General features: G+C 37.9%; 4 protein-coding genes across 5 annotated transcripts; 1 reads left to right on the top strand and 3 right to left on the bottom strand.

Moving 5' to 3' along the window:
• Positions 1 to 1,629: 1,629 nt before the first annotated feature.
• ndc1 (NDC1 transmembrane nucleoporin) lies at positions 1,630 to 11,305 on the bottom strand. The gene is made up of 18 exons (XM_084911501.1): positions 11,160 to 11,305; positions 8,583 to 8,703; positions 8,395 to 8,496; positions 7,698 to 7,872; positions 7,482 to 7,608; positions 6,839 to 6,947; positions 6,392 to 6,443; positions 6,140 to 6,272; positions 5,516 to 5,608; positions 5,336 to 5,417; positions 4,888 to 5,049; positions 4,513 to 4,764; positions 4,157 to 4,269; positions 3,705 to 3,755; positions 3,070 to 3,133; positions 2,878 to 2,978; positions 2,486 to 2,646; positions 1,630 to 2,387 (listed from the first exon to the last, which is right to left on the bottom strand). The coding sequence occupies exons 1-18, from the start codon at positions 11,196 to 11,198 to the stop codon at positions 2,324 to 2,326; spliced, it is 2,001 nt and encodes a 666-aa protein (XP_084767627.1). The 5' UTR covers positions 11,199 to 11,305; the 3' UTR covers positions 1,630 to 2,323.
• A 144-nt stretch (positions 11,306 to 11,449) lies between these two features.
• Positions 11,450 to 13,439, bottom strand: LOC146367914 (uncharacterized). Its single transcript, XM_084911508.1, has one exon. It carries the CDS (start codon positions 12,449 to 12,451, stop codon positions 11,693 to 11,695), a length of 759 nt encoding a protein of 252 aa, XP_084767634.1. The 5' UTR covers positions 12,452 to 13,439; the 3' UTR covers positions 11,450 to 11,692.
• Positions 13,440 to 13,558: 119 nt separating this feature from the next.
• Positions 13,559 to 17,787, bottom strand: yipf1 (Yip1 domain family, member 1). 2 transcript variants are annotated; one of them, XM_084911505.1, is made up of 10 exons: positions 17,693 to 17,787; positions 17,389 to 17,534; positions 17,116 to 17,273; positions 16,953 to 17,033; positions 16,766 to 16,853; positions 16,490 to 16,606; positions 15,537 to 15,703; positions 15,176 to 15,358; positions 14,485 to 14,564; positions 13,559 to 14,189 (listed from the first exon to the last, which is right to left on the bottom strand). In XM_084911505.1, the coding sequence occupies exons 2-9, from the start codon at positions 17,420 to 17,422 to the stop codon at positions 14,505 to 14,507; spliced, it is 888 nt and encodes a 295-aa protein (XP_084767631.1). In that variant the 5' UTR covers positions 17,423 to 17,534; positions 17,693 to 17,787; the 3' UTR covers positions 13,559 to 14,189; positions 14,485 to 14,504. The 2 variants fall into 2 exon arrangements, with proteins under 2 accessions (XP_084767631.1, XP_084767632.1); XM_084911506.1 differs by having other exon boundaries at positions 17,389 to 17,497; positions 17,693 to 17,758.
• Positions 17,788 to 17,985: 198 nt separating this feature from the next.
• Positions 17,986 to 21,200, top strand: lrrc42 (leucine rich repeat containing 42). Its single transcript, XM_084911503.1, has 7 exons — positions 17,986 to 18,651; positions 18,743 to 18,874; positions 18,948 to 19,069; positions 19,164 to 19,249; positions 19,330 to 19,443; positions 20,570 to 20,654; positions 20,735 to 21,200. The coding sequence occupies exons 1-7, from the start codon at positions 18,263 to 18,265 to the stop codon at positions 21,022 to 21,024; spliced, it is 1,218 nt and encodes a 405-aa protein (XP_084767629.1). The 5' UTR covers positions 17,986 to 18,262; the 3' UTR covers positions 21,025 to 21,200.
• The last annotated feature ends 15 nt before the right edge of the window (positions 21,201 to 21,215 follow it).

Genomic DNA, 21,215 nt, shown 5'->3' with positions numbered 1-21,215 from the left:
TTGAGTTTGATTCCATAAAAAGTGACAAAAACATTAGCGTCCGTTGTGCGTGGGAAGAAAACTTCTTTTTACAGCGAAAAAAAAAACCCTAAACAAGCACCGAGTGCGCAACGACGTAATGGGAAATTCACAGAGAAACTCGCGGATTCTTCCACTGACCGCTGCGGCACACCTGCACCAGGGCACACCTCCGCCTACCCCACTCCTGCTTTACAGGTGAAAATAGAGTGACAGGACCGCTAGTCTTTGACTTTATTTATTTTCTGCTGTGTTTTACTTGCATCTATTTGAAACACAAAAAAATATTTTATTTTATGTGCTGGAATGTGCAGAAAATAGGTTTAAATGTTAAAGTAATTTCTTCAAGTCAGAGAATGGTGCATATAATTTAATTTTTGCTTGATGCATAAAGTTAAAAGATTAAAACGGATAAAACAAGTTAAAAAAAAAGAGACTTTTCCATTTGATTACATTTTGTATGATGGATTATGCAGAAAAAGTAGAATTGGGCTGAAAGATCTATCGCTTTATTACCTATTCAGGTTGTAAATCGTGTTTTTAAAAAGTAACTAAGTAATTAATTACTTTTGAAAATAAGTAATCAGTAAAGTAACGGGATTACTTTTTTGGGGAAGTAATCAGTAATTAGTTACTGATTACTTTTTTCAAGTAACTTGACCAACACTGTTGATGAGATTCCCAGCTACAGACCAGGGCTGCCTCCAGAACTTTTTCATAGGGGTGGCCACTAAAAATATTGGGGTAGCACAGCAATAACAGAATTTCCAGTTTTCTTATGCTGTTGTCAAATATACTTAAAACATATAGCAAAAAAAAAAAAGAGAAAGAAAATAATTCTATGCCTACTTAATTTCCTGTTATTAAAGTTGATATCACTGAAAATACATACATATGAAAACCAAATATAATTTTTTAATCCATAAAAACCTGTTTTCATTGATTGATTGTAGCATGTCTTCCTCTCTTTTGTACTCAAGTTTATTGAAATTAGTACCAACATAGACAGTGTTGCCAGAGAGGGCCGGGGGGGAGGAAGCTAGCAAATTTTGGGGGATGGTCAGTGCCTGTCTTTTAGCCGGAGATTTGCAGCAACTAAGGAATGTTTCCAGCACCTCGTTTAATCTATGCCATGAAAAACTGAGGCAGTGGTAGGTGAGTGTATATACAGTTGCTTGTGAGACTGCTGATTTCCATCTGTAATTGTAATCTGTTATTACATTTATAAAATTGCTGAACTCCATTTAGCTGCTGCAGTCTCAGGTTTCATGCTGTTTAGGCTGTATTCTAATAGAGCTCAGTTATTGTTTATAGGTTTCTCCTACAAAGAGAACTCACAATTCCTCCAGTTTAATTAATAGAATTGCATTTTTCTTCCATATGTAGCCAGTTTTCACAACAATCAAAGCCCTCTGCTGTCTAATGTATAATTTGGGATTCTGGTGTGAGGGTTCAGTACTGAGGTAAGTAGCCCTGAGCAGAAAGCATTGATTGAAGTCTCCACTCCTACGCTTTTTGTTCATCATATATTTGACAACTTTGGCATGGTCTTTCCTTTCAATTGCCTCCGTCTTACGCCTGTGACAAGCACACATTTCTCCAAACCAGAGAAAGGATCTTCACGTGTTTTTATTCAAACAGTTTTTTGAGCAGAAACTTAAATTCTGGCAGTGACAACATTTATCCAGGCTTAAAAACCTGCTGCACCAAACCTGTTCCTCTCACATGATAACCTCATTTATCATGAAAATAAAAAACAAACAAAAAACAAACAAATCATACAAACAGGTAACATGTCCAAAAGCTGGTGTCTAATTTGAAAATGTATTTTGCTGAGCTGATGCAGACAGATGATCAGTTCTTCTAGGCAGGCGCATATATATATATATATATATATATATATATTACTCAAGAGGACAGCAGCTGAAATATGAAATCCAAAGATGATGCACAGAGAGCCCTTTGTAACTCATCCCAATCAACAAACGTCATATATGAATTTCTCACGTTTGCTTGTGAGGAAAAATTTTTATTTATTTATTTTGAGCCTCTTATACTGTAGGGTAGATTAATATCTCCTAAACACAAGAGATAACAGTCCTTCAACCCGTTTCAGTCTGTCTGTTTGGCTTCCTGCTCCTTCCTGCATGTGAGAGATGTGATCTCAACCATCAAATATAATCCCACGGTATAGTGCAGACATAAATATTAAAAGAGGCACTATCATGGCCTTTCATTTGTTGACATCTTTATGCACAAAAATCACACCGATAAGAATCTCAAGGCACGGCCAGCGTCAAATACATTACTCCTTGTACTCCAAAAACTGCTGCAATCTTTTCCGATGCTCTGCAGACAGCTGAACAGCACTGAGGATCAAACAAAAACACCAAGGGTTATAATACTCAGCATGCAGTTTTCTTTCTTAATCACACAAAATACTACTCAAAATTGTAAGCAGCCTTACTTTAAGTGATCACCAAATGTGGTTGTTATCCTGTAGATGGCAGTCTTTAGTGTGGCCCTGAGAGCAAAGCGCAGCGTTTTGTATGTCGAGTCTCCCATGCTGCTGGTCGACCTGACAGGCTTACTGGAGGCATGGGGCAGCTTGAAGTGTCGATCGACAGCCTGCAGACGAGAAGGACAACTGTCCTGTACATGTACTACTTAAAATGGTCATTGTGCTTAATCAACCTGCGTTATAGTGAACTGGGCCCTATTAAAAATGGTCTCCTTATCCTAATGGAAAAGCCATTAGGACAGTTGTTTCTACTGTTCTTCTGTTTCTACTTTAAGGGAGCACAAGAAAATCTCCAGCAAGTATATCCAGTATAGGTAAAATAATATACTGTAATTTACCTCTTGTAAGACCAGCATGCAGCTAAGAATGCTGGGTAATGTAGTCTGCACAACCCCAAACTGATCTTCAGAGAATGAGGCTTGAACAAGGTAAGACAGCCCTGTAATGGAGGGAAATCAAAGAAAATAAATTAATATGCGGGATGGAAATTGAATTCAAATCAAATGTAAGTATTCACAGTTTCTTCCTACCTTCCAAAGCCCAGATGTGGGCCTGACTGTCAGCAAAGAGAGCCTGACTCGAGGCTTCTGGGAGCTGCAACACACAATGTTAGCTAGCAGGATTTTTTTTCCTTTAAATTAACAGATGCAGACTCACAATGCTAAATTAGGAAGTTGTTAGTGGGGCACACTTAGTGTGACTACACTACAGCACTACAGCATGCAAGTGTGGTTAAAAGAAATATACATAAACCTCAGAAAGTAGACTAACCACATTAGTTTCGACACAGAGGAAGCAGGGAAATGCAAGTAGTGAGATTTTTCTCTGATAATCTCACTGTGTGATCAGAAAAAGGAAATATCTAAGCATATACTCCAAGCACTACAACTGATTGTCACATGACCCCTTAATTCAAGCTCTAAAGGTAATTAGTATGCTCACTGTAAGAGCAAGATGGATAGAAAAGAGATGCATTAGTAATGCCTCCACCATTAGGTCCAGAACCAGGAGATAAATTAGTAATGGGTACTACATGACAACGCTAGATTTGTTAAAAAAAAAAAAAAAAAAGACAAAAATCTACCAAGCCAGATAAGAGCATGCCAGAGCCCCCCAGTGTGGAGAAGTTTAAGGGAGACAGCATGCACATGCCACACGTTCTTACCTTGTTAAACAAATACACTATCAGCACTCGCTTTGCCAAGAAATTTTTAACCTAAATGAGACAATTAAATGTAGAAGTGTTTTGGTGATAAAGTTTAAAAAAAGAAAAAAAAGACAGACTAACACAAATACTAGCTTTTCACACTTAACTCTGGGTCGAGACCCTGACTTAAAGTAAAAGCACACTTCTAACAATAACCATAAACAGGCTCCCAATTTGACACATTTCCCAGAACCTTACATCTGAATTTGTGATATCCCTGTTAATTTTCACATCTGTCCACCCCTGACTGTAGGTTTTTGGAAAACTAGAAAAGCTGGATGAAGTAGACCACAGCACTTGACTCCTGTTACATTATTCCTGAATTAATAAGTGTGAAAAGCCTTATGTCAGAAGCACAGTGCAGGACCAAAAACACATTATCATTTGGCTTTGAGACAAGGTTTTAGTACCTGTTCTCTTCTGTTCTGGAGGAACTGAGCCAGAAAACTTGGTTTGGAGGGTTCCTGCTTGTCACTGGGAACTGAAGCTGGTGATGGCGGGGGACTGCCATTAACCTGGGAATCTGTATCAACAGAAGCTTATAGCTTATAATGTACCCAAAAATGGATAAACCTATCAGACCAACCAAAGTAAAAAAGTATCATTGCCCCCAAAAATGCCATCATTAAAAAAAAAAAAAAAAAAAAAAAAAAAAAAAAAAGGGGGAAATGTACCAGTCGACACATTCTCTCTTTTGTCTAACATTGCATTTTATTGCAGTTGTATGATCTGAATGACCTGTCGGCTCCCATTATTCCCTACTCACCTGTGGATGTGGACCAGAGTTTGGGCACTCGCCTCATAATGTGGGGGCTCTGCACTGTGCCGTACCAAGGTGAGCCTTGCTCCACAGGAGCAGCAAGACGCCGCAGTGCAGGAGACATAAAAGGGCTGTCCAGATCAGGGGTGAATGGGGCTGTTAGAGGGCTCTGCTGGCCTCCAGCAATGGACCGAGTGAAGACTGAAGCTGGAGTTTTCATGAGAGCGGTAGGCCTTGGACTCATGAAATCTTCTGTACCTGAGGTTAGGATTACAAAAAAAATTAAAATATACATACATGCCATAAACACACTCACACTATGTTAATATACTGTTATACAGTTGGCCGACATGGATAGCCACTTCTGTGATACTAATGTACCTGATGTTTCAGAAGAGGTCTTCCTTTCACTCCCACTTGACAGTGATTTGGCCCTGCCATTGGTTGCTACAGTGTCATGATAGGCTACAAGTCTCTGGGTAAGATCAGCCAGCAGAGAGAGGCACTCTTTACTGATAGCATTCCAGTTATGAGGATGTCCACCTGGGAATAAATAAATAAGGTATACATTCTGAGCTAGATAAAAGCACAATCTGAATATCTGACATGCGTCAAGATTTATTCTTACAAAAGAACTATGGCTCCTGCCTTGCATGTTTGATGTTTGTGATTGATTTAACTTATCTGTTGGATGTGAGGTCAGAAGGAGCTTGACAGCTGACTACCAAAATCTACATATTATATGCCTGATGTCACAATCAGAAGAATGGGCTATACAGCTATAGAAATAAGAAAAACTTCTTTTGTGCAAAGAAAACTATGATCAGACCTGGTTGACTCAGACTGAAGACCTCACAGCGTCGTAATGGAGAATGCTGAGACAACAGAGCCAAGTCCTGCAAAGCTAGGAACTGAAATTTGGGAAAAGAGAGCACCAGAATTTGGTGATCAGTGGGGTTTAACCTAAAAAGGATATGCTTGCAAGAATATAAATGTGTTTTGTACCTACTTTTAATAGCATTGGCTGCTTTTCAGTCAGTACTTTAGGAAGGCAATGGTCTGCATCCTCAGTAAAAGATGACTGCACAGGAAAACTGTACCCCTACAGAAGAAATGTATTATGTTTAATTTCATTTTATTATTTATTTATTATCTTTCATTAGAAACTGTAGTCAAGATGCTTTTCAGTCCTTAGAAACCCATTGCATTGACACTGCTGCCCCCTAGTGTTTCCAAGTTATTAAAAATATAAATAAAAGTTGTGTAGTCTTGATTATGGATGTTATTGTGGTTACTATGTACTGTTTTCCACTGACCAAAATCATTTTGAAATGGTCAGCAGAACCTCTGTATGAAAGAAGGATATAACATGACACACACACACACACACCTAAATTGACAACTTTTGTCAAACAGTTTGTAAATAAATGGCAATTTTGAAATAGGTCAATAGCTCCTAGAGGAACTGGACCCAAGATAGGATTTTTTATTTAGGAAATGTAATTATCACAGTATTAAAACAGGAAGAAACAACCTTCCCTCAATGACTTGTTAATGATAGTTAATATACTAAACAGCACAATTGGGTTTAAAATATTTAGAGATCTAAATTTTGCCTTTAACTGATACACACCTCAGTGAGAAAAATCCTAAAGAGCAGCAGCATGATGTACCAAGTGAAGAGGAGAAAGGTGGCACTGATCCAGAGGTGGTAGAGGAGGGAGAGGTCCAGCAATCCAGCTATGCTGTCAAGAGGGTGGGCAGAGCTGGAAGGGTAGATCACACATAACTATGATAATGCAGTGTTTTGCACGAGGCGAGCTACTGATCAGGCAAAAAGCATTGCTAAGTATTTTCAATAAATCATATATGATCTAACACTAACCTGCCCAAGTGAAGATTCAGTGTTTTACAGATCCATGTTCTTGGAATGTACCCTGTTGATATTAAATTTAAATAATGAACACTTCCAGTATGCTGTGCAGAGAAAGCTAAAATCCAGACAATCTATATCTATGTATCTATCTATCTATAGTGGGGTGTGCGTAATTATTCAGCCCCCTGAGTCAATATTTTGTAGAACCACTTTCTGCTGCAATTACAGCTGCCAGTCTTTTAGGGTATGTGTCTACCAGCTTTGCACAGCTAGCGACTGAAATTCTTGCCCATTCTTCTTTGCAAAACAGCTCCAGCTCAGTCAGATTAGATGGACAGCGTTTGTGAACAGCAGTTTTCAGATCTTGCCACAGAGAGCGAGAGCGAGAGCGAGAGAGACAGACAGACAGAGAGAAGCTTCATTAATGGCATTTTAATTAATAAGGAAGCTACTTACCCAAAAAGTAATAAACAACGATGAAGTTCCTGACAGAGTAAAGTGCCTGAGTGGCACTGCACCTAACCACCAAAGGAAGAGATCCCTTGAAGCGAAGGTATTTGTATTGCTGGGGAAATAATATGTGAACATGAACAACAAATATTAACTCACATTAGACAGCTGCAACTTTTTTTTATTTATTTATTTATTTTTTGGGGGTGGGGGGGGTGATTTAATGGTAAATGGACTGATTCTTATATAGCGCTTTTCTACTCTCCAGGAGTACTCAAAGCGCTCTATACAACATGCCACATTCACCCAGTCACACCCATTCTCACAAGCACTGACCCTAAACTGAGTGCTATCTAACCACATTCACACACATTCATACTCCAATGGATGCATCGGAGAGCAACTTGGGGTTAGTATCTTGCCCAAGGACACTTGGCATGCAGACTGGAGGAGCCAGGGATCGAACCTCCAACCTTACGATCAGTAGGTGACCAGCTCTACCTCCTGAGCTACAGCCACCTCATTTACTTGTTTTGTCTCAGAAAAATATGTTGGAGCTATTCGCAGTCAGGATACTAATTTTGATTCACTGTCACATGTGAGGCAGAATCACAGATAAACAAAGAACATTTTAAAGTCCACCGTTTACCTGAACAGTATGGAAGGAGACATAGTTCATGTTGTGGATCACACCCAGCAGACTGTGAGAGAATCCAACAAAAGCTCCACCCAGCAGAAGGATGAGATGATATTCATTCAGACACATCTGATGATAACTGTCAGGGTTGCAAATAAATGAAGGCAGTTAAACTGTGGAAGAAACGTTTAAAGCTCACCACCAAAGCTTAGTGTGGTAGTCACTTACCCATCGGTCTGTGCACACGGGTGGCCAAGAGTTTCGTATCTAAATCCAATGGTAACGGCAGAACACCAAGCCACGATCATTCCCATGATGCAGTGGACCAGGGAGTTGACAAGCTGTCGAGGGTGGAGAAGCTGACCAAAGAGTGCGATTTTCGAGCATGCAATAGTTGGAATGACTGAAAGAAAAAACAGTAACAACAAAGAAGTTACATAACAGACAATTTTTTAGTGGAGTACCCATTATATTATCTTATCATTTAAAACCTGAGTAAAGCTTATTAAAGTAATAGCTGGCCCCATGGATGTGCTGAACCAGTACTAAACAATCAGGTATTTTAGTTGTCCTCAAAAGAAAGTAAAACTTAACTCATTTTACTTTCATTTTGTTTTATTATATAATTTAAAGAAAAACATAACACTCATCTTTTTATCCAAGGGAGAAGGAATGTGTGTTTTTCATGTTGTGGTGTCATTCAACAAACTATTCCCTATTTAACAGACAACATTAGTCCACAATCAAATTATTTAATTCTGTTAAACTAATGATAGCATTTTATTTATTATAAGCTCTACCATAACACTGAACTGGTGACATTAATTCCAGCTTCACTAATGACAATTTACATATGATCTATCCACGTAACATGTTAGTAGTAAAGAAAATCTTTAGGGAAGTTTTGCAGCGCTCTGTGACTCACCTGTGTAATACTCAAAGTTCAAGAAACCAACCATGATGATCACTCCACACAGCAGGATGAAAGAGAAGATGGCAGTTGCACTTGTTAGCATGGAGAAGCATTCTGGAATTTAAAAAAAAAAAAGTGTAAGGTAAGGTAAGCTTCATACACAGCTCTGAGTAATCTTAAAATGCAGTGTGGTGACTCACCTGATATGGTCTGGATGGGGTGGAGAACACTGAACTTGCTGAGGAACACAAAAATTGCTGTGCTGGGTGGCAACAACAGTACAGCCCAAGCAATACTGGCTGCAGCTCTCCAACAAATTACCTGAACAGAGCAGTCATTATTACATTATAGACATTATATAGTCCATCGTTGTCCATAGTCTTATTACGTCTCATATTGATTACTGCAATTCCCTCTTATTTGGTCTCCCTAAAAGGTCCCTTCCTCAACTCCAACTTCTTCAAAATTTTGCAGCTCGGGTCATAACTCGTACTCCGTCAAGAGCTCATATTACCCCAGTTCTTCAGCAGCTTCACTGGTTGGCCATAGAAGCCAGGATAAACTTTAAAATCTTACTTCTCACATACAAGTGTATCCATAAATCTGCTCCTTCCTATTTGTGTGACCCACTTCACATCACCACTTTCCCGCCCTCTCAGATCCTCATCTGCTATTCATCTTACTGTTCCGTCTTATGGGGAACAGAGCCTTCAGTGGCTTTGTTCCTTGGCTCTGGGATTCTCTTCCTCCAACCATAAGAAATATAGACTCTCTTCCCGCATTTAAGTCAGAGCTCAAAACACATCTGTTCAAACTGGCTTATTCGCTTTAGTGCTGATTTTATCTGTTGTCAAGTTCTGTTTTGCAATTTTAACTTATTTTATGTATTTTATGACTATTGCTCCTTTTATTAATTTTTCTCTTTTGTAAGGTGACCTTGGGTTTCTGAAAGGCGGCCTCAAATAAAATGTATTATTACTATTATTATTACTATTATTATTATTATTATTATTATTATTATTATTATTGATCACCAAGTATTGGGAAAGAATAACCACTTGATTCAACGCTATAAAAAAGAAATTTGAATCCATGTGAAAAGGTCTTTTTTTTTTCCTTTTTCTTTTTTTTAAATTGTCTTACTTAAATTTCACATTCATGTACAGAACATGTTCTGTGCTAATCAGGTTGTAAAGGAAATCTCCAGAGAGCATGTAATTTAAAACAATATCTTCTGGGGTGTAAAATTCTGAAACCAAGATGCAAACATCCCCAATATTGCATTACAATTCGATTTTCTCAAAGAGTGATACCCATGTGGAACTGTTAATGCCTTGTTAAAGGTGTTATGTTCAAAATTTAGTTTTTGTCTTGCTAATAATGCAATGAAGTGGCTTCTGTTGAATATAGGTAGCTGGTTTGTTTTTGTTTGTTTGTTTTTCCCTTTAGGCTTGTTTTATAGGAAAAGGTAGGTATGAACTTAAAAGTGGTTTTGAATGACTGTTACATTAGGGGTAAAAGTGATTGCTGGTAACTTCCAAAAAAAAAAAAAAAGGTTACTCGTATTTAATAATGGATTGCATTTATATAGCGCTTTTCAATCAGAATCAGAATCAGAATATTTTACTGATCCCTAGGGGAAATTATTTTTCGTTACAGTGCTCCATTATAAACAAGGCACCCAAAGCGCTTTAAACTGTAGTAGATGACTTATTGTCCAATAATCTGTCAGACATATCTTGCATGAAAGACATCAAATCAGTTTGAATAGGAAACAATATTCCTACCACAAGATAGAAGCTGCAATCATTTTTTTAGGCAAAGTCACTTTATATATTCTTTATTTTCCCCAGCTAAAAAAAAATAAATAAATCACTGACACACTTTTCCTTTTCAAGGCAGATCTGGCCAAGAGGTGGGCGGATAAATGCAAGAAACGTAACATAACAGCTCTATAAATATATTTAGGTGGCAAAAAAACTGGATTGATTATAATCTAGAACACATGGTAGGTACAATAAGTCAGAGTCATTAGGATACATGCAAAAAAGATCATTTCTCTATCATATATATAACGACTTCATAAATCCTATTGAGTACAGCCTATTTGCCAATAAAAACAAAAATATCAGACATTACAATAAATAAATAAATTTAAAAGAAAAAAGAAAGAGAAACATCAGTCAGTTTTTGGCACGACATCTTCACTTCATTCAATGTAACATAAATTTAAAATAAATGAAAACATTTCAATTCAACATCAGCAATTCTTTTTCTGTCATTGTTTGGTAGAAACTACGGAGGCCTATATACTTTCAATGTGAGCCCCCAGATGCCTATTATTAATGTTTACAACATGCGTGAATCAAATATTTTCACATTTCAGTCAAATAATACAAATAATCACTAAGTTAATTTTCCTTAGTGTTTTTGCTACCAGAAAACACGCAATACTCGAGTTGCTATTTAACTGTCGGGTTTAACGTGTGAAATTTACATATCTGTATAGTTGTTACTAACTTCTTATTTGTAAAGACACTTTTTCCCCTTTTACTTTGCTCGCGTTTCTTTCTTTTATTTGAATAGCCTCCATTCGTACCTCGGTTTCTCAACTTTATGTAAACACTTTTAAAGATAATTTTAAATAAATAAAATCTGAAGACGTTCATTAGCTGTATTCAAAGAAGCTAGCATAAACAGACCTAAGTTTAGCAAGCTAGGAGACACGAAAAATCACTTTCTAAATAGCCATCTGGTGTCAGAAGAAAAACACTCACCTTGCGGATAAACCAGCAACTCTGCTCTGCAGAAAACATGTTGTTTAGATAAATTTATGCCTCTCTTTGAGAAGAAAACGACAATCAAAACTATTTACGCCTCAGTTTCCCATATCGCGCCACATGCATTCAAAGGACCTCTGAAGGACCCCGATTAAAAGCTGTCCATCTTCCTGCCTGCTGCCAGCGTTTCATATTCATTCAGTATATGGATTTAACGTTGGGTCTTGAACTAAAGATTGTACATATAAATTCTCACTGACTGGCACACGTACACTACGTTAAATTTCATCATTACATTAAGCTCAGCTTACAAATGTTTTCCTGAAAGGTCGACTTTCACCGATCCTAAAAATCAGGTTACGTTTAAATTATGCAAATGCTATTAAAACAACATTGTCACAAGATGGAATTACACAAGAACATAAATCAGCTTTAAAATTGCGTCTCATTTTACTCTCAGTCATTATGTATCATTAGTCCACTAATTAGTTGCCATCTCAAGTGCAGAGAGTCAGTAGCTGTCAGTGAAGTCAGTTCTGTATTCCTTTAGCTTCATCATGCACGAAAGCTTTCTTTCCGTGACTATAGCCGTTTCCGTAAGATGGGAAACTGTGTTTATCCAAAACAGTATTTTTGTCACTGTCCCGTGAAAATGGCTTTATCTCAAAAGCATTGGCTGGAAGCTTTTGGGTGGAACTGATGGACATGTCGGTTTGAACTGCTTTATGGACGGGTGGCTTCAGTCCAGGTTTCTGTATTATTGCAGGGAGGGCAAGCTGTTCCCTCTGGGACTTCTTGTCTTCCCACAACTTAAGCAGACGACGCTGGTTATTTGTCATATCCTTGAGATTTTGCTGTAATGACTGTACTTGATCCTCTAAAAGTGTTTTAGAGGTGACTGTATTTGCCAACTCTGAGGTCAAGCCATCAATGGTCAGACTCAGTTTTCCAGCCTTTTCCACCAGGGAGTTGCACTCACGTTCTTTTTCATGCAAGTCATTGATTATGCCCTTGGTGGTCTTTCCATTGAACTTAGGGCTGCACTCAAGTCCAATTTCAGTCCGAAGAGCCTTCACCTGTTTCCTCAGCTCCCTGTTGTCCAGAGCCAGAGTCTTCAGTTTCTGTTTCATAGCCTCTGTTGAACGCATCCTTGACTCATACTGCCTGAGCTTCTCTCTGAGAACGCTTTCTTTGTGCATGGCATCGTCCCTTTCTTTCCTGCATTTCTCCAAAAGTTTCAGCATCTCAAATTTGGACACTTTTTCACCTTTGCCATTTGAAGTGGCCATCCTATGGAAAGGTCTTCAAGTCACAATATATATCTATATATGTCTATAGCTATAAAAAATAACTAAAAGGCATTCCCCAAAAATGAGAACAAATAGCAAATCAAGTCCTCCTGTGTTGTGCTGATAAATCTACAAGTATGTGCAGCTGTCTAGACTTCTGAGACTGAGGCAGGTGACATTCCTCCAACAGGGTTAGCTGTTTGACAGGCAGCTCCTGTGTAACTCAAAGCTGGGGCTAGAATGACCATTAATTAGGACGCCACCATCCCTTTGACAAAGGTTCAAGTGACACTTTTTTCTGTTTTGTTAATTAATCAAAAAAAAAAAAAGTAGCTCTACTTAATTAGTGGAAATATTAAGCATAGTCTTTACGTAGGTTGACTGAATGTAAAGTGCTGACCACACACCGTGTGCCTGCATGTGGTCAGCTTTGGATATATACTGTGAGATTTTCCACTGCGGGTGATCCGCGAATCCAAACGGTGATACGATAGATTCTATCGGTTTGCTCGACCACGTGACAGTTTAGATGGATGAGCTGGAAAACGGTAGCAGCAGCTCACTTTTAAAGTTAATCTCTTTGAAATGTTCATCTTATACCTATTAGTTACAATCACTTCTTTAAATATTTAAAATGTCCAATTGTTGACATGTACTGGCAAACAAAGTAGTTAGAAACCCAAAGAAATGAGTCATGTTGCACATGGACGTGAAAGCCGGGGTGACTCAAGGCTGCCTAAAATGAAGAATCACATGAAGTATTTTAAGCATTCATCCAATGCAACCACCCAAAGTTCAGAGTATGACTGTTAGATAGAAAGCACTTAGACATACAAAAAAGTGCTTGTATGAATGTGTGAATTAGACATGTTGCATAAAGTGCTTTGAGTGCTCAAGTTGAGTAGAAAAGCACTATATAAGATTTAGTATTTAATTAATATTAACTTTTGACCTATGACACCTGGGATGGATATCAATTTTCTGCAGGCATGACAAGAAACAATTAGGCAACTACTTATTTTATATAATATAAGGAAACCTGTCTCAGTTTGTGTTAAAGATCTGCAATGAACTAGAAATATAAAACAATGACATTCAAATACAGCATTTCCCACAATAACCATGTTTTATTTTTCTCCATGAATCAATAAATTCCACACTTCCGATCAAAAACATTACCAAATTAATTCCAGAAACACTTACATGACCATTTAAAAGTTTAGCACAGGTCTTTGGCAAGAGTTGGGTGGACTTGTAGAAACTTAAGAGTAAGGTACAACAGCTCCAAGTGTAATAACGCTAGTCCTTGGTTAACACACCATATGTATAATTGTTTACACAGAAAATTCTGTTTACAAATGATTCATTTCCCATTACAGGAATATAAAAATACATGCCATCGATGCTGTCACCAGTTATGAAATGTGTTGTTATAGAAATATTTAAAAATGTAACTTAAGTATAAAGGTCATACTAAAATATACCTTTTTTGTCGTTTTAAACCATACTCCGTTTATATGCATAAAGTTTAGAATCCAGCACCCGTAAAAAGAAAACAAAACCCACACGCTTGCTATTATTGTGCATTTTCAGATGTCACACAGCTGATCCAAACACGCACTCAGGATACAGGGGTTAAGGTGTTAAGACCGGATGTACGAGTTCAGGTGAAATTTAGACGTTGCATGACTTCATCAGCACAGCAACTTGATTCTCTCTAATAAGGCAACACGAGAGCCTGCAATTTCAAAGAAAAAGAAAAAGACAAAAAAGGGGATAACACTTGCTTTGGCACGGCAAAATCATGTACAGGAAGTCCTGTGTCAGATTTAGTAGGTCAAAATGACACACATGTGAGCCAAAGCTCCAAAAATGGGTCAATAATGTATTAAAGTCCTCCTTTGTGACACTACTGAGTGTAAATATGCAAACAACAAATGAAATAAACACAATGTAGATACATATAATAAATACATATCAGATTTTCAGTGTATATGTAAAAGCTTAAAAAGCTTCTGTGTCACTATTGGTACCTCGAGACAATGCAAGTCTTTCATGTTGTCGAATTTGTTGGCTTTACCGTCTTGTTCCCTGGAATAGTAAAAAAGTAGGTCTGCAAAAGAAAACCCAAATGAGTAAAAAAGTGTCAAAGAACTTGTGCAAAGAAGTACTGGCAGGGCAAAGACATGTTATGAGAAACTGGTAAGCACGAAATCCAAACTGTGAGTAAGTGTGAAGCAAATGTTCAGGGGTAGAGAAAAGAATACAGGATTTCTGGAAGCCATTCATCTTGTTAAGCGTTCAGACATGGCTTAGTTTGTAGACCAATTACTTCAATGTGGTGGGACATATGATATCCCTGAGGACCGGACAGTATTCATGATAGGAAGTTTACTAGCAGCCCTTTCTCACACCATGTAGTAATGTAGTCATAGTTTCCGCTGAAACGCATCTCCCCAGAGGGATTCAACTTGACACTATAAAGTATATTTGTTTCCCAAAAACCCACAGAGGAGTCAAATGCCAAAATATCAGTGTAAGTGATCGGATCTGCGAATGGCGAATGGAGAGGTGGGTTCAAAACTAGGCCATGCTGACATCACAGAGGATAAATTAGAAAGAGTCAATCATTGTTATCTAAATCCAGATGGATAAGCGTTATGAAATAGATGGATTAGCACAAATACTATTTTGTCATTAAATATCAAAAGTAGCCACATTTACCTTACAACCAACAGCCAGCAGGATGTTGAGCAACACAATCACCGACAGGAATGCTATCATAACTCTGGGGTGGTCATCTCTGACTGCAGGCCAGAAAGTCAAAACCAGTACTGAGCCAGAGAGGCAGAGTGCCACCACAATGGTGCACCAACTCAGCCAATTAAATGGGAGAATCCACAGAACCTTGATTAAGAAAATAAAGTTAAAAAACTAGAAACCAGCAAATCATGTAATTAAATATGCATCTGCTTTTAGGGAGGTTATATAAATGCCTAAAACTTAGTATAGTGCTTCATTTGTTACTACTACTTTAAAATGAATAAACAAAACACAAGACAAAACAAAAAACAAAATTTCTTACCACTGCAGGTATATATATTGAAAGAGAATAGCCGTACACACAGACAATCTCCATAAAGGCATATGACACCAAGTTCACCATTTTATTGTTTCTCCATAGCAGAAAACCCCAGACGGCAAGAGGCACTAACCAAGCATAGCTGAAGATTATTGTTGCAGCAATGGTTACTGGAAAACATAAAGAATCAAAACTCAGTGTGAAATGGCTGTTTCCCTCCCATATTTAATGTAAACGTGTATGAGAGTAGGGCTGTTCGATATAACGATATGTATCGGGTGACGATATAAAAAACGTCTATCATTTCATTTTACGCTATCGTTTGTTTCGTGGTGTCGCAAAATAAACTGTTTACGGCAATGTTTTTTCATCGCTTTGATCATTGATGGTTTTGATGGTCACTGTAGTGGCTATATTAATTTCTTAAAGTTCTCTCTTTCTCTCATATTTAATATAACCACACTACTGGCCTGTTTTATGCGTTGTCGTTAGCAACAACGATGATAAAACCATCGCTTGTCCGCTCTTTTATTTTCCACATAAACCTTTCACAATAAAGCTCAAGATCCTGTTGAGACTTTTCAAAATAAACTGAATCACGTGAACGAGTATGCAGAGTATTTACGGATGAGAAGCAAAAAAGAGGAGTCAGGCGCTAAAAAAAATACACCATAGACTCAAACGTTAGAACACGCTGTGTAATAAATACTCACTAATAAAACGGCGGCCGTTACAACTTATGTCTAAAAATGTATCGTTTCATGCATTGGTTAAAACTCCAGGTAAAGGACGCCCAGCTGGAAACACTTCACGCAAGTCGAGCTCCCCAAGATTCACAGAATTTTCAGAAAATGTAAAATTTTTGTGATTTATATCGGGACGATAAATGTCTTATATCGGGATATGAAATTTTGGTCATATTGCAAAGCCCTATATGAGAGTGAAGAGGAGCAAACCTTTTCGAAACTCTGGAGTATATTTGTAGTCCCGATCGCCTTGGTGGGCCAAAAAGTTGGATATGTTTCCACTTATGGCGGTGGCAAACACAAGAGTGGTGCAAATCCAGAACGGTCCTGAAAGCAGTTGTTACACACATTTAAGTTGTTTCCTTATTGGGGGTTTCCATGAAAATGGCATTTACCAATAGAATACAACATCAAAGAACAATACACCTAGTGTCATACAAAAAAAATCTGATTGCGACATATCTGTTAAAACTATGAAGAGCTAACCATAGAGATCAGGATTTCTACGGAGGTAGACATTAATAAAGTTCTTTCTGGGCCATGGTATCATTGATCCAAATATCCTTTCCTTTACCTGAAAGAAATATTAGAAACCACTAAATATGGAATCTGATGAGACCTAGCAAAAATGGTGCCAAAAAGTCAGTGGATACATTAGAAAAAAAAAACTTACATGATGGGTCTCGATGTCAAAGAACCTTTGGTAGTACTCAAAAGACCAAAAAGAGGGACTTTTCTTTTGCCCTGAGAGAAGCTTAAATTCAAGGATTTGGTGAAAAATTAAATTAAATCTTAAAAGTTAATAAAATATATTAAATTCAAAGGCTTGTCCTAACCTCTGCCTGGTCATCATTGGCAAGTGGATCCTCAGTATCAGCTTCAGTGGAGAAACCAGTCGCAGTGCTTTGCTTCTTAGGCTTCACATCTTCATCATCGATGCTGATGGTAGTTGCATCTCTGTTGGCTTCCAACAGATCGCCAGCTTCGTCAAATTCTAGTTAGTTGACATGGATTAATGCAAAATGTCAACGATCGCTTCTTGTGAGTTTAAAGTTTTCACAAAAATAAACAACTACATTTCCATAACACAGTGGAGGATTGACACTCACCCTGAAATTGAAACGGATCATTTTTCGACGCCATTTATAAAGACTCGAAGAGCGAAGTCCGTCTCAAACGCACAGGAAATTAATTGTCACACAAGGGCAACAACTTAACCTCAGGAAGATATGGAGAATGATTAAGACTTCGCACACTATAACCAATAAAGGAAAAAGACGTTATGAGTTAGCTGAGTTAGCTACCAAGTTCTCACTTAGCAGATCATCAACTTTGACAACTATGTAAAATCTGATTAAGACAGAAAAACAACCATTAAAAGTATCAGTCTATCATCTTTGGAAAATCAATTACCAAATTATCCTTCCAAACCCATAAAAATCACTTAACTTCTGTCGTATACGTTGGCACTTCCGGGAGCAGGCTAGATCAAGGATGTAAACAGGACTTCTTCCTAAACATTTTCAAAATAAGGGTTTGGATTTTTTTTTAATTTAAACTACTACTTGGTGAGATCCTGAGAGGTTCATTATAAAGTATGTACACGTTTTCTCATATTACATTCTTGTTACTTATAATACGCAATTTGGTAAGAAGTTCCTAAAAAAAACAAGCATTCGTTATTAACCATCTTTTACTTTGAAGTGAGCAGGCACAGCTGCCAGTAACTTGCTTGCACTGTAGGAACCGCGGCTACCGTAGGAAACCCGGAATATTTGTCATAATACATACAAGTAGTAAAGCAAATGCCGTAAAATGTGAAATATTTGGAGCAAAAAAGTAGTAAAAGAGTTTAACTGCAGGGTTTGGGTGTCCTTTTATACTAATTTTAGCCAAGGACATGATACTATTTAATAGCTAGCTTGTGAGCTACTTCGAGTTTTTGCTGACTTAACGTGCAGCCCTTAATAGTGCGACCTTACTATGGACAATAGCACTATTTATGTCCGAGAAAGAGGCAGTCTTCGTCGTGTCAGTGACATAGTCCTGGCACAGCCAAAGCCAGCGTTATCGTGCAGAAGGACAAATCCGTTTGTGCCCAGAAAAGAGCATTTTATATTCACCTACAATGAAGAGGGAAGTCTGCGATATACCACAAAATCTCTCTTTGACATCACTTTGTTGTTTGTAGTTGACAATATTCATCATGTAGACTCTCTGATTGGCTTCCCTGAGCAAATAGGTGATAAACTTTTTGTAGCAGCTGAGGAAAATCGTGTATTCTTAAACCCAGAAATTTCTTCAAAAGCCCTGCAGTTATTCAGTGATGCATATGGAGGCATGGTACTTGAATCACTGTGTTTACGAAACAGGTGAGTCGGGCTGCCACCAAAAAACTGCGAGGTTCCTTTTCTTCTTTACCACGGACGGCTAGCATTTGTTGTTCCTCTTTTATTTCTGCAGGTTTCCACTTCTGCACGAGCGAATGGATGAAATAAAAACATTTCATAATTTGAAGTCTCTGGATTTGTTTGGCTGCAAACTGGGTGACAATCATGAGCTTTTTCAACATCTAACATCCACCTCACTGGCAAGGTATTGCATTTCTAAAGAAATTACATGAAAGATTTAATAAAAGCTGTTGCTAACATTTTTTTTCCCACTTTAGGAGCCTGATTCAACTTTTCATCGGTAGTAATAGCCTGTCAGATGCTGGCCTCCAACGACTGACCGCACCTATCCGTATGATGCACAAGGGACTGGACTGTCTTCAGCTTCTGGATATTTCCTGTTGGTTACCAAACTATTAGTTGATCCAGATTTGAAGTATTCAAAACTCACATCATTATAAAATTGTTGATCAGCTATATTCTGTCTTTTCCAGACAACAATATCTCAGAGAGGGCTCTCGGATACCTCACATGTCTCCCAAAACTTGCAAATCTTGATGTGTCTGGAACCAGTTTGAAGGTATAACATCAACAGTTGTGTGTAACACTTAGCTGTGGCTCATTGTTATACTGACATCTAACTGTAATGTATACCTCTAGCTTGGCACAGGATTGAAGGCAACAATGTCGAACCTGTTAGGACTAATTTATTCTGAGAAACCACTGGCTACCTTTGATCACTCAAGATGCAAGACAGAAGGTTGGGCTGAGCAGGTAAGTATGTTTAAATGCGGATTTGACATTGATAGAAGAGTAGAGTAGTGGTCAGATGTTTACATAGACTCATTATGGGTATGATGATGGTAAAATATTTCCCCCCAAGGTGGAATCACTGTATTGTACACATCTTTAATAACTTTAAAAAACATGTACATGTTTGAATTTATTCTGGAATTTCTGTATTCCACTCATACATACAGCCTCACCAACATTTGGTTAAATGTCCCTTAGCAAGTTGCACCTCAACCAAAACCAATTTTGATCTGTGTTTGGGAACATTGTCCTGTTGGAACACATAATTGTTTGCAAGTTTTAACCCTCTAGCTGTTGATTTGAGGTGGACTTTTTGGAGGTAGTGCTCCTTCATTATTTAAACCACTTTGTGCAGTGTACTAGTACCACTGGCAGCAAACAGACTCAAAGCATAATGCTACCACTGCCATGCTTTAGAGTTGATACAGAGTTCTTAGGTTTGAAAGCCTCACCTTTATTTTTCCAAGCATACCTCCTGTCATTGTGGCTAAATAGTTCAATCTTTGTGTTGTCTGAACATAAACAAATTCTCCAGATGGCATTTGGTTTTGTCCATGTAGGGAGCAGCAAAATTCAGTCCTCCTTAATTCTTAGTCAGCACCCTCTTGGTCCATAGGCATTTAAAACTTCCTTCAGTGTGGACCGTGATGCTGGTGTTACAGTCATTTCCGGTTCAAGGCAGGCTTGGGTATTGGTAGTTTCTGGGTTGTTCCTGAATATCTTAACAAATTTAATTTCATCTGGGGGCGACAGTTTGATCAAAGTTCTTTAGAATAACTTAAGTGTCATTGTTTCAACTGATGATCTTGGAATCTGCAGTTCTTTAGAAATGGCTCCAAGAAACCTTGGAAACTTTTGTAAATCCACAATTCTTCTTCTTATATTTTCATTGACTTCCCCATTGTTCTGCTGATGGTCAAGTCAATGAGTGCTATAAAAACATATCCTGTTTTACAGCTCAAATAAATAATTAAAAGCTCAGAATAACTATGAAATTCATGCCATGATGAATGGATTTAAACTTCTGATCACAACTGGGTTTTTTTTTATAAGAAGTGTCAGGAAGTAATGTTTGGCATGTTTTCAGGTTGTAAACCAGTGGGAAATGAATAGCTCACAAATGCCAAAACAGAAAAAAGTTGAAGACTCAAGAACATCGGCACTTCGTTTTTGTAAGTTCATCATATTTACACAGTGATGGCCTATTTTTAAATAAATAATTGGACACTTTTAAAATTTGTTTTTTCTGTAGTTGGCAGGCAGAAGTTTGTCAGAACGGTACTGAATGCAACACCCCTGACTCATAAGAGCACGGAAGAGGATAAGAGCAAGAGACTCCATTTCTACAGACCGGCGAACAATGACGTAAGAGAAAAACAGGTTCCCTCCAGGGCAAATGACTTAGAGAATCCCTGCCATGATCCCAGAAAAAGGAGGCTTCAGTCGGAAACGTGTGACACTTCAAATGAAAGCCCTCCGGGAAAATGTTCGTCCTCACCAACTCTTACTGCAGAGGACATTGACTTGTTGAACAGCTATTAAGGCATGCGTCCAAACTAGCACGCAATTTGAAGAGCTACTTGAACATGTCAATGAATAGGTTGCCTTTAGACTCAAGGGAAGGAAGATGGTTTCCACTGGTTATAATACAAAAATGTCTTTTGGGATTAACTTGATACGGTTTGTATATTTTTTAACAATAAAGTATTGTTTTTGCATTCGTCTTCTTCTTT

The sequence above is a fragment of the Perissodus microlepis genome, chromosome 18 (assembly GCF_051167445.1).
Source record: "Perissodus microlepis isolate ML-2025 ecotype Zambia chromosome 18, ASM5116744v1, whole genome shotgun sequence".
Taxonomy (NCBI): domain Eukaryota; kingdom Metazoa; phylum Chordata; class Actinopteri; order Cichliformes; family Cichlidae; genus Perissodus; species Perissodus microlepis.
This window is presented reverse-complemented; position numbering and strand designations above follow the sequence as displayed.

What these genes read in the sequence shown, in the direction of transcription:
- ndc1 (XM_084911501.1), bottom strand. Translation starts at nt 11,198, where the DNA reads ATGTTTTCTGCAGAGCAGAGTTGCTGGTTTATCCGCAAG. An exon ending in CCGTGTGCACAGACCGATGG is followed by an intron (nt 7,609 to 7,697) that starts GTAAGTGACTAC and finishes CAACCCTGACAG; the next exon opens with TTATCATCAGATGTGTCTGA. An exon ending in TTAGGATTTTTCTCACTGAG is followed by an intron (nt 5,609 to 6,139) that starts GTGTGTATCAGT and finishes TTTCTTCTGTAG; the next exon opens with GGGTACAGTTTTCCTGTGCA.
- LOC146367914 (XM_084911508.1), bottom strand. Translation starts at nt 12,451, where the DNA reads ATGGCCACTTCAAATGGCAAAGGTGAAAAAGTGTCCAAATTTGAGATG.
- yipf1 (XM_084911505.1), bottom strand. Translation starts at nt 17,422, where the DNA reads ATGGCGTCGAAAAATGATCCGTTTCAATTTCAGG. An exon ending in TAGAAATCCTGATCTCTATG is followed by an intron (nt 16,607 to 16,765) that starts GTTAGCTCTTCA and finishes AACTGCTTTCAG; the next exon opens with GACCGTTCTGGATTTGCACC. An exon ending in CAATATATATACCTGCAGTG is followed by an intron (nt 15,359 to 15,536) that starts GTAAGAAATTTT and finishes TTCTTAATCAAG; the next exon opens with GTTCTGTGGATTCTCCCATT.
- lrrc42 (XM_084911503.1), top strand. Translation starts at nt 18,263, where the DNA reads ATGGACAATAGCACTATTTATGTCCGAGAAAGAGGCAGTCTTCGTCGT. An exon ending in ACATCCACCTCACTGGCAAG is followed by an intron (nt 18,875 to 18,947) that starts GTATTGCATTTC and finishes TTCCCACTTTAG; the next exon opens with GAGCCTGATTCAACTTTTCA. An exon ending in TCAGCTTCTGGATATTTCCT is followed by an intron (nt 19,070 to 19,163) that starts GTTGGTTACCAA and finishes TGTCTTTTCCAG; the next exon opens with ACAACAATATCTCAGAGAGG.